The sequence below is a fragment of the Orycteropus afer genome, unplaced genomic scaffold (genome assembly GCF_000298275.1).
Source record: "Orycteropus afer afer isolate SDZICR_OR568_19922 unplaced genomic scaffold, OryAfe1.0 scaffold00010, whole genome shotgun sequence".
Lineage (NCBI taxonomy): Eukaryota > Metazoa > Chordata > Mammalia > Tubulidentata > Orycteropodidae > Orycteropus > Orycteropus afer.
Window position 1 is genome coordinate 9,502,249 of NW_006921597.1, and position 16,832 is coordinate 9,519,080.

At 42.4% G+C, this 16,832-nt stretch overlaps 1 protein-coding gene across 1 annotated transcript in view; it reads right to left on the bottom strand.

Annotated features, from left to right (window-relative positions):
* MAB21L3 (mab-21 like 3) overlaps positions 1 to 16,239 on the bottom strand; it is a 34,693-nt gene extending 18,454 nt beyond the window's left edge. Inside the window, exons 1-2 of the mRNA XM_007950293.1 lie at positions 16,186 to 16,239; positions 1,727 to 1,867 (exon numbers count right to left, since the gene is read on the bottom strand). Of these exons, the coding sequence (XP_007948484.1) occupies positions 1,727 to 1,867; positions 16,186 to 16,239 (195 nt within the window). The remainder of the gene's footprint in view (positions 1 to 1,726; positions 1,868 to 16,185) is intronic.
* Between the last annotated feature and the right edge of the window lie 593 nt (positions 16,240 to 16,832).

Below are 16,832 nucleotides of genomic sequence, written 5' to 3' on the forward strand. Positions count from 1 at the left end.
CATAGCGACCCCTCCTTGGGTTTCCGAGGCAGTATCAGTACGGAAGTAGATTGCTCAACCTTCCCTCTGAGGAGTGGCTGGTGGGTTTGAACTGCCCACTTCTGGTTAGCAGTCAAGTGCCTTAGGCACTACACAACCAGAGCTCCTTTGTAACCACTATCAATATCTATTCATCTTGAAAGTGTGTGGAGGTACAGCTTAGAGATTGCCCCGGGTGCTCATTATCTTGGTTATGTCCCTTCAGAGGCATAATTTCAGTGCTTGCCATAGGCACTGTTTTCCCTAGATAGCACTCTGACAGTAGGCCATTGTTGAATACATGTATTCTAAGGTCCTAGTATGTTTTCAGGAGTCCTTGAGTGATGCACACAGTTAAGCACTTGGCTACCAACTGAAAGGCTCGTAGTTTGAATCTACTCAGAGGTGCTGTTCTGGTCACCTAGTGCTTCTCTGACAGAAATATACCACAAATGGAATGGCTTGAACAAACAGGAATTTATTCTCTTACAGTTTGGAGGCTTCAAGTCTGAGTTCAAAGTGCCAGGCTCTAGGGGCTGGGTGAAAGCCCCTCAACCTTGAGCTTCAGCTCTGCCTCATGTTCCCAGCCCACTGGAGCTAGAGGCTTTTCTTCACTCAGATAGCTGCTGGCTGCTGAGGCTGAGAAGCCCAAGGTTGACAAGTAAAAAGGCACAGTCCCGATGTTACTAAACCACACGGCAGACCATTAATTCAAGTCCATTGAAAGTCCCAAGATTGGCAGAGCATGGCAGGCTGCTGAACAATGACATGGCTACATGCAGGGTCCAAGTGTACCATAAGCTAGAGACCATTCCCAAATCTGCTTCTTATATACAGGAAGCAGGCTTCTTATATACAGGAAGCAGACCACATGCCCAAAGCAGCTACTCAGCTGTTTGTAGTAGGTCCCACCATGGAGGTAATTGCCAGTCTCATCATGGGGAATAACTATCACCAGCTGCCCAGCCACTCAACCAGGTCCAGCCAAGTTGACACACAAACATTACCACCACAGGTGCCTTGAAAGAAAGACCTGGTGGTCTGCTTCCAAAAGGTCACAACTGTTGAAAACCCTTGCTGGTGACTATTCTGATATTTTGGACTTCACTATACCTTCAGAAAATGATGTGCCTCTCTTTATTCTGATTCTATGCTAAAGCAATGAAACTTTTGAAGAACTTTATTTCCCCAGACATCCTTATTAGGAAAGGAATGACTCTCAAGTGAGCATAAATATTCCCACCATGGTCCCTATTATTAATAGATAAAGTTAACCTCTGTGCTTTGTTTAGTGTGAATCAATTCTCCAAAACTTTTCATACACTAGTGTAGAACAAAGTAGGTGCTTAATAAACAAATATGTGCTTAAATGAACTTTAGTTGTTCACATGGGTAGTGCTTTGGAGTCAGAAGACTCAATTTGCATTCTGGCTTTCATGCCTAATATGGCTTGAGGTAGTCATTTGACTTCTCTGTGCCTCTACTCTTATCATCTGTAAAGTAGGAAGGTGGGGACTTAAATGAGATAACATCTATGAAATTACTTTGTAAACAGTAAATAATAAAAGTGCCTGTAGAAACATAAACTGTTATTAATATGCTTAGCAGTGCAAGTATTTGTCATGCACTACTCTCCCCTGCCCCACCCTCCCATCCAAGTTCCATAGCTTTGTCAGTGGGCACTGAGAGGTGGGATAGACTTACTTACCTTAATGTTCCCATTGTATGTGTCAGAGCAAGAGATAGCTTGAAATCTAATGTCCTGGTGGCTGATTTCTGTGGTCAAACACTGCACGACTTTCTGTACCTCCTCCACAGTCTGGGAAATCAGCTGGCGTCTCAAGTCCACCTGGGTTTAGAGGGATCAGCAAAGCTGGTTATTTTAGGTGCCATTCATGAGGCACTGGGACATGTAAGTGAAGAGACACGGCACAATAGTAGGTGGCCAGAGAAGTTTGGTTTAAAACATTCTACCCTTCCCAGAACTTAGGATACATAAACTTAGGTCTTAGGTTTAAGGGATTAGATGTTTGTAGGAAATGCAAAGGAACTTATAGTATACTCCAGGCAAGAGAGAACAATTCGAATCAAAGAAGAGATGGAAAGCATCTGTAAGTTTTTCCTGAAGTGTAGGGGAATCTTTGTTTCATGGCTTAAGAGGTGCATGCAGGTTGGTGCTATGACAATGAACGTCTCCTTCAGAGAGACGTGGCCACCAGGGGCTGATTTTACGCAGTGTTTGATACATCTAAATTTAAGGCCCACTCACGAATACTCCTTCAGAGTTTGATATAATGGCTGTTTCAATATATTCTAGAAGGAGCTCTGTTGTTGCAAATGGTTAAGCACTTGACTACTAACTGAAAGGTTGATGGTTCAAACCCACCCAGAGACTCTGCAGAAGTAAGACCTGGCAATCTGCTTCTTTCAAAATTATGGGCAAGAAACCACACGGAGTAGTTACAATGCATCCCATGCAATCTTTGAAAGTTGACATTGACTTGACAACATGCAACAATAACAACAACAACATATATTCTAAAGTAGTTTTGATATACTCACAAACTGGTCAAGATATCCGGAAAAAAGTGCAAGTCACAGAGATTTCTGTTTTCCTAAGGTAAGTAACACCAGCCACTCCTCAGAAGGAAGATGAAGCTATCTACTTCTGTAGTGATACTGCCTCGGAAACCCAAGGAGGGGTCGCTATGAGTCGGGTCTGAATCAATGGCACATAACAACAATGACAAGGTAGTAAGTCATCAACTAGTTCAGCCACCTGAGATCTCATACCTCCCACCAACCAACAAGCCAACTACATATGTACATAGAAGACAAAAGTGTATGTGTATTTATTTACACCATCTCCTATCAGTCAGTTGTATTGCAGGGGCTTGTGTGTTGCTGTGATGCAGGAAGCTATGCCACCAGTATTTCAAATACCAGTAGGGTCACTCATATGAACAGGTTCCAGCAGAGCTTCCAGACTAAGACAGACTAGGAAGAAAGGCTTAGCAATCTACTTTTGTTAATTAACCAGTAAAAATATTATAGATCACAACAGTACATTATCTGACTCACTTGCTTTGGATCCATCATCAGGAGGGTCAAGAGGAGAACATCATGTTTGGTGAAGTAGAGGGTCAATGAGGGCATGGGAGACCCTCAGTGACATGGATTGATACAGTAGCCGCAGTGATGGACTCAAATGTGCTGGCAATTGTGAGGATGATTCAGGACTAGGCAATTTGTTTGGTTGTACGTAAGGTCATCATGAATTGAAGTCAATTTGATGTCAACTAACAGCAACCTCTATTTGTACATGTTTTATATCACACAAAGTCACTTAGCACCTGCTAAGTGCCAGGCAGTGTCTCTTGGGGGCACAAACAGTTAAGTGCTCAGCTACTAACCTAAAGTTTGGCAGTTTTAATCCACCCAGGGATGCCCCAGAAGAAAGGCCCGCTGATCTACTTCTGAAAGATAACAGCCTTTGAAAATCCTGTAGAATGCACAGGGTCACCATCAGTTGAAATGGACTCAATGGCAACTGGTATGTGCCAGGCATGTTGTTACATGCCGGGGTATAGCGATGTGTAAGGGAGACACAGCCCCTGCATTTACAGTAGTGGAGAGACAGACATAGTGCAGAGTACAAGTGTGGTGCCGCCACAATGGGGAGTGTCAGTGCCACCGGGTGTAGTAGAGGCAGTTGATCTAATCTACAGACTGAGACCTGTAGATGATGCACACATCCCACACAGATGACTGTCTTAGAAAAACCAGCTGATACCCTCCAGATTGCTAGCACTGCAAGGAGTAACCAGAAACATAAGACAGAGCCTCTGATTTAAGGAGCTTACAATCATTGGAAATACATGGTATGTAGCCATGAAAACAATCTGATCTTGAATATGATCTTGAATATGGTGATCCTGCCTAGACTGCCTTTTAACATCTTCTTGTTGTCACCAATAGCCACCCATGCCTCTCCATACCTTTAATGTCCATCCTGTCACAGCCATCATGATAGAAGGAACCAAGGATACCCTCCTTGAGTTTTTGTAGTCTGTGAAGATGCTGCATCCTCCAGATTGCTTAAGTGGAAGACAGAGGTAGTCACAGAGGGGACAGATAATTTTCCCGGCCGAAAATAAAATTCTCTTAGAACCTTGTGATTAAGAGTCCTCTTTGCTGTGAGACTTCCTCTATGTATTGTGATTTAATTCCACTAAACCAATCTTTATTGAACATCCACCTCATGCCAGGCTCTATTCATACATGTTGTCCAGGGGTTTACAGATGAGTTATGAAAACAAGACAAAATACCTGGCCATTGAAAAGAGTGAAGTTGAGTGTGAAGTAGAGGTTTTCATGGGATACTATGGGTACTGGAAAAGGCATATTTCACATATTTGGAATTGGGGGCCTTCCTGGAGAAATAGAATATAGGAGTTTTGTCTTGAAAGATTAGGAGGCTATAGCTAGAAAGAGAAAGACATGAAGGTTGCTTTAGAAAAAGAAAATAGCAGTGAGAAAATTGTTATTGTTCATATGACATTGATGGAGCACATGTTACTTTGGAGGAGTGTTGGGAAGTTGGGAGAATAAAGAGTCGAAGATCTCAGAAATAAAGAAAGGGAATTTCAAGAACAAGGTCAACAATAAGTGGTCAAGTGAGAAAAAGTCCAAAAAACATCCATAGAGTTTGGCAACTATAACAGTGTTGCTGAGAGGTTTCAGCACCTCTCAGCCCTCCAAGGGGAAGAACAGGATTGGTGTTTTCAAGGATTGGTGGGCGTTAAGCCAGACTGCAGAGGGTTAAGAGTGAATGGGAGATGAGCAAGTATAGACAGCTGTAAGAAATTCCTTCAAGAGACACCAACAGTTTTCAAAATGACACACAGGCTTTAATATGTTTCAATGTTGAGAAAGAAAGCTAGTGGAAAAGGAAGAGAGAGTAAAGAGCAAAAGCACTGAGTAAAAATATCTCAACAATAGGAGAGTAGAAACCTGAGTGAGGATTTAGCTTTGCTATGTCATTCCTAAAGCATTTGACTGCTAACCAGAAGGCTGGTGGTTCAAACCCACCAGTCACTCCTCAGAAGGAAGGTTGGGCAATCTACTTCCATAGTGATACTGTCTCAGAAACCCAAGGAGGGGTCGCTATGAGTTGGATCCCGCTCCATGGCAGTGAGTTTGGTTTTTTCTTTTCTTTCTTTTTCTGTTTTTTTGATCAGAAGGGAAGAAAGAAGAAATATGAGTACAAATATAGGTTAAAAGGTATGGTATAGTGGGAATCTGAGAGATTTCCTGTTTGATGTCCATTTTCCTTATTGAATAGGAAAAAGGCATTTGATGAAAGTGGTAAAGAGGAGAGGGGCAAGGGATTTAAATGTGATAGACTTTTTTTGTTCATTGCCTTTGCAATCACTGTGCTTTCATTGCCTGTAACTATGATAAATGTTTGAAACAGCTTCTATAAGAAATGAGAGACTGTTGAGGTACATACGTAAAGCTTGCCAAGGGGTGCCAAGAGTCAGCTGAGGATGGGTCCACAAGGCCAGTGTCCTCAGTTATGTGATGGTCTCCATCACCTCTCAGTCCTCCAAAGGGAAGAGTGGAAATGCTAAGATTGAAGTTTGTTGGGCAAGAGCTGGAGAATGAGTAAAGAGCAAAGGAGAGTTTGAGTGGTGGCTGTGGTTTCCCATCTGGGTAGGGAGAATCTAAGGAAAATGTCTGATGCAAATTTGGTAGATTAGGAATATTGAACAAGGTCAGGGATCAGAAGTCTTGTTAGATACAGTGGGAGAAAAGTAATACAAGTGTATAGATATGTATAGATATGACATTGTGGTCACCGTTAGAAAATAGTATTCTCGAATAGTTAAGTTCTCAGAGTGTATTGAGAACTAACACTGTTGTTGTGTGCTGTCGAATTGTTTCTGACTCATGGTGACCCATGTAAAGAGCAGAAGTGCCCCATGGAGTTTCTTTCCTAGGCTGTAATCTTTATGGGACCACATCACCAGATATTTTCTCCCACAGAATGGCTGGTGGGTTCAAATCACCAACATTTTGGTTAGCAACTAAACACTTAACCATTGCATTACCAATGATTCCTGGGATTAAGTGTTGTTGTTGTTATGTGCCATCAGGTTGATTCCAACTCATAGTATCCCTGTGCACAACAGAACAGAAAACTGCCTGGTCCTGTGCCATCCTCACAATTGTTGCTATGCTTGAGCCCATTGTTGCAGTCACTGTGTCAATCCACCTTATTGAGGGTCTTCCTCTTTTTCACTAATCCTCTACTTTACCAAGCATAATGTCCCCCTACAGGAACTGGTCCTTCCTGTTAACATGACCAAAGTACATGAGATGAAGTCTTGTCATCCTTGTTTTTAAGGAGCATTCTGGCTGTGCTTCTTCCAAGACATATTTGTTCTTCTGGTAGTCCATGGTATGTTTAATATTCTTCACCAACACCAAAATTCAAAGGTATCAATTCTTCTTTTTATTTTTATTGTGATTTGGGTGAAAGTTTACAGAGAAAATTCACTTTCTATACAGCAGTTCACATACACTTTGTCTCATGACATTGACCACAATTTACCACAATGCAACAGCTCCCCTCCTACTTCCTCCCAATAGTTACCTCTTCCCTGTGTCCATCCCTCCATGCACTCCTGCCCCCTGAGCTGTCTCCCTGTGCATAAGCAGCCCTTCTTTCTCCCATGATTGTTCTCTCCAAGGAGTGTATCTACCTCAGGTAAATGTTCAACTCATATGCCTATCTATTCTTTGGCTGAAAGCCACAGGTGTGGGTTCAGTTCCAGACCTGAAGGGCAGCTAGGGGCCATAGTCTCAGTGGTTCCAGCAGGCTCTATTGGACCAGCAAACCTGGTCCCCACCTTTTTTTTTCTCCAAATGATTTTGAGTTTTGTTCCACATTGTTCTCCCTCTCTATCAAGGATCTCCTACATAGATCCCCTTCCAAGTGGTTGACAGTAGTAGCCGGGCACCATCTAGTTCTTCTGGTCTCTTAGTCATATAGGCTGCAGATCGGATGGTGTACCAGTCGCTAGGACTAATTGTTTCCATGAATTTTTTGTTTTCTTCATTCTTCTTTGCTCTGGATGAGGAGAGACCCATCGTTGCATCTAGATGACAGCTTGCAAACTTGGTATCAATTCTTCTTCAGTCTTCCTTATTCATTATCCAACTTTCACATTGGCACCTTAGTCTTCAAAGTGACATCTTTGCTTTTTAATGCTTTAAAGAGGTCTTTGGCATCTGATCTGCCCAGTGCAATACAACATCTGACTCTTAACTGCTGCTTCCAAGGGTGTTGATTGTAAATCCTAGTAAAATGAAATCCTTGATGACTTCTTTCTTTTCTCCATTGTTATGAGGATTTTTGTTTTCTTTATGTTGAGGTATAATCCATTCTGAAGGCTGTAGTCTTCTATCTTCATCAGTAAATGCTTCAAGTCCTACTGCTTTCAGTAAGTAAGATTTGGTCATTTTCACATTGCAGGTTGTTAATGAGTCTTCCTACTAATCCTGATGCTGCATTCTTCTTCATATAGTCCAGCTTCTCATACTAAGATGAATCCCCCCAAACCTTCCATGTCCAGTGGTGTTATTCACCACTGCTAACACATAACTGAGTTTTAGCAACAGAGTAGAGCATATATAGTTTCCTGTTTTAATAAACTAATAAAAGATTTGCCACCATTTTGGCACCATCAATCATTTTTAACTGATATATACACAGAGAGAATACACATATGCATCTATGAAAAAGAATTTTCCATGTGGATCTCTTATATAAATCATGCCCCCATTTGATGGTGGAATTTCCTTACTAGACACAGCAAAATCACACACTTCCTGAGTAACACCTATTATACAGTTATTAACTCATCTTTATGACTGGTTTTGATTTCTGAAGGTGAAAGTCAGAACAAGGGAATGCTTTATGGGGCCTACAGCCTCAAATTCCACCTTCCACCCATAAATGAGACTACAATTTAGACTCAGGATTTCAGAATTGGAAAAGACACAAAAAATCACTTTGTCTGGTATCATTTTATGGAGACCCACACAACAAGGTGGCTGACCTAATGCTAATGATAATTAGCAGTAGAACTAGACTTAATGCCTAGGTTCCTTGACTCCTCTTTCCATCAAACTGTGCTATACTCCCAAGTACAGAAAACACTGGAAGTAATACTTATACTTTATTATCTTCCTGAGCCTAACTGTTCTGGTTACCTAGTGTTGCTCTGACAGGAATATACCACAAATGGGATGGCCTTAACAAACAGGAGTTTATTCTCTCTTACAGTTTGGAGGCTTTAAGTCCAAGTTCAAAGTGCCAGGCTCTAGGGGCTGGGTGAAAGCCCCTCAACTTTGGGGTCCAGCTTTGCCTCCTGCTCCTGGCCCACTGGAGCTAGAGGCATTTCTTCACTCAGACAGCTGCTGGCTGCTGAGGCTGAGAAGCCCAAGGTTGACAAGTAAAAAGGCACAGTCCCAATGTTACCAAACCACATGGCAGGCCATTCATTTAAGTCCATTGTAAGTCCCAAGGTCGGCAGAGCATGGCAGGCTGCTGAACAACGACACGACTACATGCAGGGTCCAAGCATGCCATAAACTAGAGACCATTCCCAAGGCTTCTCCTTACATACAGGAAGCAGACTACATCCCAAAGGCAGCTAGCTATTCAGCTGTTTGTGGTAGATCCCACCATGGAGTTGATTGGCAGTCTCATCATGAGGAATGACTACCACAGCTGCCCAGCCACTCAACCAGGCCCAGGCAAGTTGACACACAAACATCACTACCACATTAACTAACCATTTCCTCAATTTTGACTCTAGTCTCATGAAATCATGAATCTGAGTCTGTATTTGGGCATCATCAGCTGTTCCTAGTATCCTATGAATACCCAAGGCTAGTCCAGCAGGTGATACTGGGCTTGGATCAGAGTTGTGGGGAGAGAAAGCTTTGCCTTGGACAAGCCTCTTTCCACAGTGCCCAAGATGCTAGAGCTGAGTAGGAGTATCTTTCCTGCTAGGTAGTACACAGACGTTTTCCTTCTTTCCACAGGGTCCCTTAGTTGTGCAGTTATTACACTCAACAGCTAACTGAAAAGTTGGCAGTTGGAGTCCACCAGTAGCACCTTGGAAGAAGAGCCTGCCAATCTATTTCTGAAAAATCAGCCATTGAAAGCCCTGTGGAACACAGTTCTACTCTGACACACATAACGTCAATATGAGTCAGAATCAATTCAATAGCAACTGTTGTGGGAGGAATTGCAATTCTTTGTAAGAAGGTACTTTCTTCCTGAAGTTTGAGAAGTAATAAAGGGATTCTGGGGTTGAGGTTGCAAAGGGTCCCTGCTTGTTGAAGAGCCTTCTGGTTTGCAAGACTCCTTCCATTAATATCACTGTAAAAGTGCCTCAGGCCCCACTCCTTGCTTTTGCACATCCTAAAACTGATTTTTTTTACTCTACCACTCTAAGTCATGGTCAGGACAAGTGAAGAAAAACAGCCTGGAATTTCTGGATGGAGGTCTACACTATGGGGGTGGCAAGAACTACGTGGGAGTGAGTCTGAGAAACCTGTAGCACAAACCCCTTCTAGGGCTGCTGAATAGCACGGTGTCCCTGTGTAACCAAATAAAAAACCAAAATCACTGCCATTGAGTCAATTCCGACTCACAGCAACCTCTCCTTGGGTTTCTGATGTGATATCTCTACAGAAGTAGATTGCCCAGTCTTCTTCCGAAGAAGTGGCTGGTGGGTTTGAACCACCAGCCTTCTGGTTAGCAGTCAAATGCCTTAGGCACTGTGCCACCAGAACTCCTAACCCTGTATAAGTAAGAATCTAAGAATCTATTGCAGGAAGTATAACTGGAGATGTGGGAAAGAAAAACAAAACACAACAGCAGCCATTGAGTAGACAATGACTCATGGTGACTCCATTATGTTGCAAGGTAAAACAACCCAACTCCAGAAACCCTTTATTGCACCTACAACTTCAGGAAGCAAGCAAGAGAACAGGTGTTTCCTTGCAATAGCTTTGTCACCAAATTTATTTCATAGCAAAGCTTTAAAACAAATTTAAGGGGAAAAAAAGATGGAATCAGACACATGTAATCCAAACTTGACCTCAGGTACTTATTCAGGTTTCACATACCTCCTCTGTTGATTGAATTAATTAACAAAGGCACACTTTTCTTTTTAAAAACTCATCTGTAGTTATGACAGCACAAACACAGAAATGAATTATATTAAATTAATCAGGTACATGGATGGTAGAAGTGGTTAGATCACCTAGTCCAACCCTTCTATTGCACTGACCTCATACTAGCATGCAGATTGTTATTCAGATTAAGCAGAGCTTATGTAAAAATAATACTCAAAGAGAACCTTTAGGGTGTCATTCACAGTCCTCTATTTATGTGGGCCTCCCCTTTCTGGGCCCTGTCCATGTACCTGTACACATGTACACATCCTCATACTTGGGTAATTTCCTCCTAACTAACCACACCACCAGGGCCCATTGTTGTTCCCAAAGACATTTGTTACTATTAATAGCTCAAGTTTGTGAATAATTTACTATTTCAAATATAAATTATTGGCAAGTCAAGGTTATTTCTTATAATAACATCACCCTGACTCACTTCTACTCTGACATGCTCTCTGGAGAGAGGGAGTGGCACCAAATAGCATGCCAGGAATGTCACATAAGTCTGGTCACACCTCTGAGCACATGGCCTATGTGATTGTCATCTGTGATGAGTGCCACTGGGGAAAAAAGCTGAGAACTTCCTCCCAGAAAACAGACGTCAGACCTTTAATTCTAGTACTGCATTAAATCCAGTTATCAGCTGGGGGAAAAAAAAATACAGGCACTATCATCTCTTCCTGGAGTTCATAATTTAAAGGCACAGAAAGTTAAATTCAATGCCTTCTAGATAAGGCAGTAGACTTTCCACCATCTTATCCTATCTTTTCAGTCTAATACCTCCATGAGCCAATGACTGGGCCACACAGGATATCTGCAGCTCCCAAATGTAGCAGAAGCTATAGCAGCAGCAGCATCATGGAGCTACGATTAATGTCTTTACTGAGTTCAGGGCACTTTATAATAGTCACCTCATTTGAGCCTCCAAATAATCCTTTAAGATGGACACTGTTATTTCAGTTTTACAGATGAAGAAACTGAAGTTCATAAGGATTAAGTAATTTTCCCAGGGCCCCAGACTCAGTAAGTCACAGATCAGGGAGTTACTCTTAGATAGTATATTCCAAAGCCCACATTTGTAACCTGTTCAGCTTCCCAAAAGACAAGCTGATTGGGAATAAAACCCATGTCAACTGCTTGGATGGGGTTCTATTAGCCTGGAAGGCCTTTCCTGTGCTTCCCCCCCTTAGCAAAACCTATGCATCATGTAAGGCTTTGCCTCCACTCCTCTTTCTGTGAAATTCCTCTCCCATCAGAGCTAACACTCCTCTGCTCTCCTCTGGCACGCAGTTCCAATCTCTACTGTAGCCCTTATAGTGTGCCTTGTATGATATTAAGTGTTACCTGTCTACACAAGAAATTCTTCCTTTTACTTTTTAGAACTATATGCAAAGGCTGCAGCTGGGATAGGGCCCTTCTTGAGTTACTCCAAACCCAGAATTTCTCTCTCATCTGGCAGGCTACATCTCAAATCTTGGTCCTTCTTTAAACCAAAGCACAGTGATTGGCACAAAGCAGGCACTCAGTGTCTGTGGACGTGTAGATGGATTTAGCAGAGGAAATGTGGCCTTTGAGATAAAATAAACTAGGCTGAAACTTCAATGCCTTCACTAGGTAGCTGGGTGACACTGGACATGTATATCTTCAGGAGCCTCTGCTTCTTCCTCTGTAATAATGCTGGTAATAAACACACACATCCTCCAGGTTGTGGATTGGATTAAATGAGATACTGTATGCACCTCGACCTGCCAGTACCTTCCTTACTGTTGGTTTATCTTCAGTGAACCCTATAGATATTCCTGACCACATATGTGCAAGACACTCTGTGAATGTCATGGGGAAGAAAGGTATCTTCTCTCGAGAAGCTTATAAAAAAATACAGTAATACTAGATCACCAAGGAAGAGAATAATAGGATAGATGTTCAGGAGTTAATAAGTAATTGATTACTAACTGAACACTATCTAATCATTATAATAGGAGCTTATAGGAGGGCAAAAATGTTTTGTGCTGGTGTCAGGGAAGTCTTTCTTGAGAAAGTGGATTCTGAGCTTGGTTTAAAGGATGAATATGAGCCAGATGAGTGGTGAGGGGAGAGGAGGTGTACTGTAATAGAGGGGAGGGGTAGCTCGGGCCCTGAGCAGGAGTATAAGATTCAAAGACCTGCAGGGGCAGCTTAGGGAGAGGCAGGGCAGGTTTCAGACACAGGAACAATGTAGATTCTGGTGGCTTCAGGTGATGATTGCTGGGCAAGAAATTAGGCCCTGCAGTTGCCAGACACCCTGATCATTTTCCAGAGAAGATAGATACCTGGACTTCTATGATGAATCTCACCATTTTCAAATGTTTGTACAAATTTGAAAAAAAAAAAAAATGTAAATACTCTACTGGCCAAAAAACATGAGCACAGGCTAGATTCAATATGTGAGCCACAGCTTCGAACTCCTGCCATTGGAAATGAAAGAAAGGAGAAGGTAAAAAGATAAAGTTACTTGAAGGCCAGGCTAAAGAATTTGGACTCTTCTTTTAGAAAATATAGGAGCATGGGAAGAGACCACGGAACCCCTTCCCATTTAGAAACCCCCAGAGGACGAATAATAGGAAATCAGCTTGTTTATAGCAATTTTTACCATGTTGTTGTTGTTATTTGCCGTGGAGTCAGACGCGACTCATAACAACCCCTCCCTGGGTTTCTGAGGCGGTATCACTACCGAAATAGATTGCCCAGCCTTCCTTCCGAGGAGTGGCTGGTGGGTTTGAACCGCCAGCCTTCTGGTTAGCAGTCAAGTGCCTTAGGCACCATGCTACCAGAGCTCCATTGACCATCATAGACTTTCCCTATTTATCACTCTTAATTGGTTTTGTCTAAGAAATCTATTGTACTTTAACTGATAATAGCCCCTGCTTTGTTGACCTGCCAAGGCACGAAAACCTGCGACTAGTTCCTAAATTTTAGGAATTAAGATATTTTTGTTTTAAATGTCCAGTAGTAGCTTCATCTGTAAATGTAAAGGGTTGAATTAGATAATATTAAAGCCCCTTCTGGTGACTGTGATGATGGGCCCAAGAATAGCAAAGATTGTGAGGATGGTACTGGACTGGGCACTTTCATTCTGCTGTACAGGGGGTCACTATGAGTCAGAGCCAATTTGACGGCACCTAACAACAACAACAACAGCAATAATTCCCTTAAGAGCCTACGATTTATTCCCTACAGAAGAAAATAAATTAGTTCTTAATTAGCATACACCGATATAATGATATATTTTTTTTAAATCTCGCAGTTTATAGGGATTGGGACCATGGGTTGCGGGGGATGTCAAGCTCAATTAGCACAACATGGTATGCAAAAACGTTGTTCTACATCTTACTTCGATGAGTAACAACTGAGCTCTTAAAAGCTTGTGAGCAGACATCTGAGATGCAACTATTGGTTTCTCCTCATCCAGAGCAAAGAAGAGGGAATAAATCAAAGATGTATGGAAACAACTAGTCCAAGGGACCAGTAGACCATGGGAACCTCAGTCTACATGACCCTGAGACCAGAAGAACTAGATGGTGCCTGGCTGCCATTGCTACCCACTCAGAAAGGAATAAAAATTGGAGATCTTGGATAGAATGGGAGAAAAAAATGTGAACAAAATTAAAAAACATAAAAAAGACCAGGATTACTAGTCAGAGACTGGTGAAACCCCTGAGACTATGGCCCCATCACCCTTCTGGCCTGGACCTGGACTCACTTCTGCGGCTCAACTCTCAGCCAAACAATAGACAGGCCTATGAGCACCAGGGAGATAAATTCCTTAGAACAGTCAACAATGGGAGATTAGAAGGGCAGCATTTGCACAGGGAGAAAGGTGGGCAGGCAGGAATGCATCAGTAAGGACACAGGGTAGGGATAACCACATGGGGGAGGTGGAAGGAGAGCTGTTACACTGTGAGAATTGTAATCAGTGTCCTGAAACTAAATGTATATGAACCATTGAATGTAAAATGAATCTGCTTTGTAAAAGTGCACCCAAATCACAATAAAAACAGATAAAACAAAACAAACAACAACCTTGCATTTAATAGTCTAAAAGCTTTGTCTTAATTTCATTAGCTCTTTTTCAGTGATCCAGCTATGACTTTATTATCACTCTCATTTTACAGAGAAGAAAGATCACGTGACTGTGACTTGCTCATTACCATACAAATATCAGTGACAGAGCTCGAGTGCCAACCCAAGTTCTCATTCTGTCCTGCATTCTACACCCAGCATGTTTCAGGGCACTAGAAACTGAAAGAGAGGGCTAAGTAAGCTAAGTCTTTTGGGTGATAGTCTTTGGTTCCTGAGGAGAATTCTATGCATCTTTGGACCAAAAAACCAAACCAACTGCTATCAAGTTGATTCTGACTCATAGTGAGTCCCATAGGTTTTCCAAGGCTATAAATCTACATGGAAGCAGGCTGCCTCATCTTTCTCCCATAGTGTAGCTGGTGGGTTTGAACCATGCTTTAACCACAGCACCATGAGAGCACCTTACATATCTTTGAAAGGAGCATTAAATCCCTTTTGTATCAGGGGTTGGGGACTGGGAGTGGCACAGGGGGTGAGGAAGAGGTATCTGGAGAGACAGGTATATATATCCTTACCTTTTTCAATAGACAATCTTCTAAGTTTGCTGCAGTCAGGGATTTCATGGCTTCTCATTCAGTTCTGAGTCAAGCAACAACTTCCTGGTTTGTTTATCAGTGGGATTACAGCACTGCTGGGTAGCTTTCCCCAGCACTGTCAGTCTCTGTATGCAAAGCTTCTCTGGAAACATGGACGTGACCTAGAGATTTGCCTTCTCAACTCTTCACTCAAGGTCTCATTTCCAAACTGCAAGAAATCATTTGTCATCTTTTGTGGTAAGGGGGAAAAAAAAAGGGTAAAAAACAAAAGATGAAAATGAATCTGAGTCCAACTTAATTTTACCTTTTAGCTCTAATGACTGGTGCTTTGGCCAGAGGGCAATTTCCGCAGTTGCTATTTACCCAAACATTTAAAGTTTCATCAAGACAGAAATGCCCTGCTCTTCACCTTTTTCTTCTCTTATCCTGATACATACTAGATGCACCCCTGAGCTCAGTATCTTATATCTCCTAGTCTTTATCCTGTTGACAGTAAACAACCCTGGCCCTCCAATCCAGAAAATCCTCACAGATTGATTTACTTTCTTTACAATAAACAAATAGGAAATTGCCAAATAACCCGCCTGGTACCCTTCATTAGGCCTAAAAGCAGGTGAGCAGGTCATGTCAACCAAATCAGGGCACAACAATGTGCATGTGGAAAAGCATGCACGCACACACACACACACACACATGCACATACATGCCCACATAGGTATCTAGAGGAAAAGCAGGACAGGGATCTTTCTGCTCACCTGCTGACCTTTAAGCATAATTTCCCTCTTCCCACTTGAAAGCTGGCAGTAAAAATAAAGTCAGTGTAAACAGGCCCCTTGAGTGTCGAGGAAACACCCACATCTGGTTTTGCCAGCAAAACTCATGTTGGAAAACAGCTCATGCAGTAAATTCCCAGTCTGACAGGCTGGGGCTAGTTTTACTACAGAAAAAAAGAAAAAAAAAAAAAAAAAAATTCACAATGGCCTGATCTCCCTGAATCTGGTAAACATCACAGAGTATGCTATCAGATGACCTAAAAACAAATCTCAGAGCTTCTGCAAGCCCAGCTCACTTCTCAGCAATGTTCCAGAGGCAGGTCTCTGCCCAGACCCGTCTTTGAGTGCTGTCCCTGATGACTCAGCAACCTTGTTGGGAACTCTTAGCTTTCTGTGTCCCTAGGATTTGCATACCTTCCTAGACTCTGCCCCTCTGAAAGCTGCATTACATCTCACTGGCTGCCCTCTGCTCCACCCACCTGATTAGTCCCAGTTATCAGTCCAACTTCTACAGACACCTTATATGTATCCATGTTGTCGTTGTTATTGTTATCTGCCATCGAGGTGGACCCGACTCATCGCGAAAGCTCCTTGGGTTTCCGAGGCAGTATCACTATGGAAGTAGATTGCCCCATCTTCCTTCGGAGGAGTGGCTGGCGGGTTTGGACCGCCAGCCTTCTGGTTAGCAGTCAAGTGCCTTAGGCATACGCTACCAGAGCTCCTATATGTATAGAGTTGACATAAATATTATAAAGCTACAGCCTCTTGAACAGTCCTGTAATAACCCCCCTCAAAACTCCTTGATTTTCCATTTGCTTCTTTAGGTAATTCAAAGTCGTCTTTTCACACCAAATCTCCAGAATATTTCAGAATCTTATTCCCTTGACTTCTCTTACCATTGTTTAGTCCCTCCAAAATAATCAATCACTTTCTCATAGGTGGAACAAGAGGCCCTGAACTTCATGCCAGTCAGGATCCTCTCTTCACCTCATTTGTAACTTCACTAAAGTCCTCTTGTTTTCCTGTGTACTCCTGTTTTTATTCTTACCTCTGCTTTCACTGTAATCATTAACTCCAGAGGCCCATTCGTGTGGTGAGCCCATTTGCCAAACGTTCTAAGGTTGCC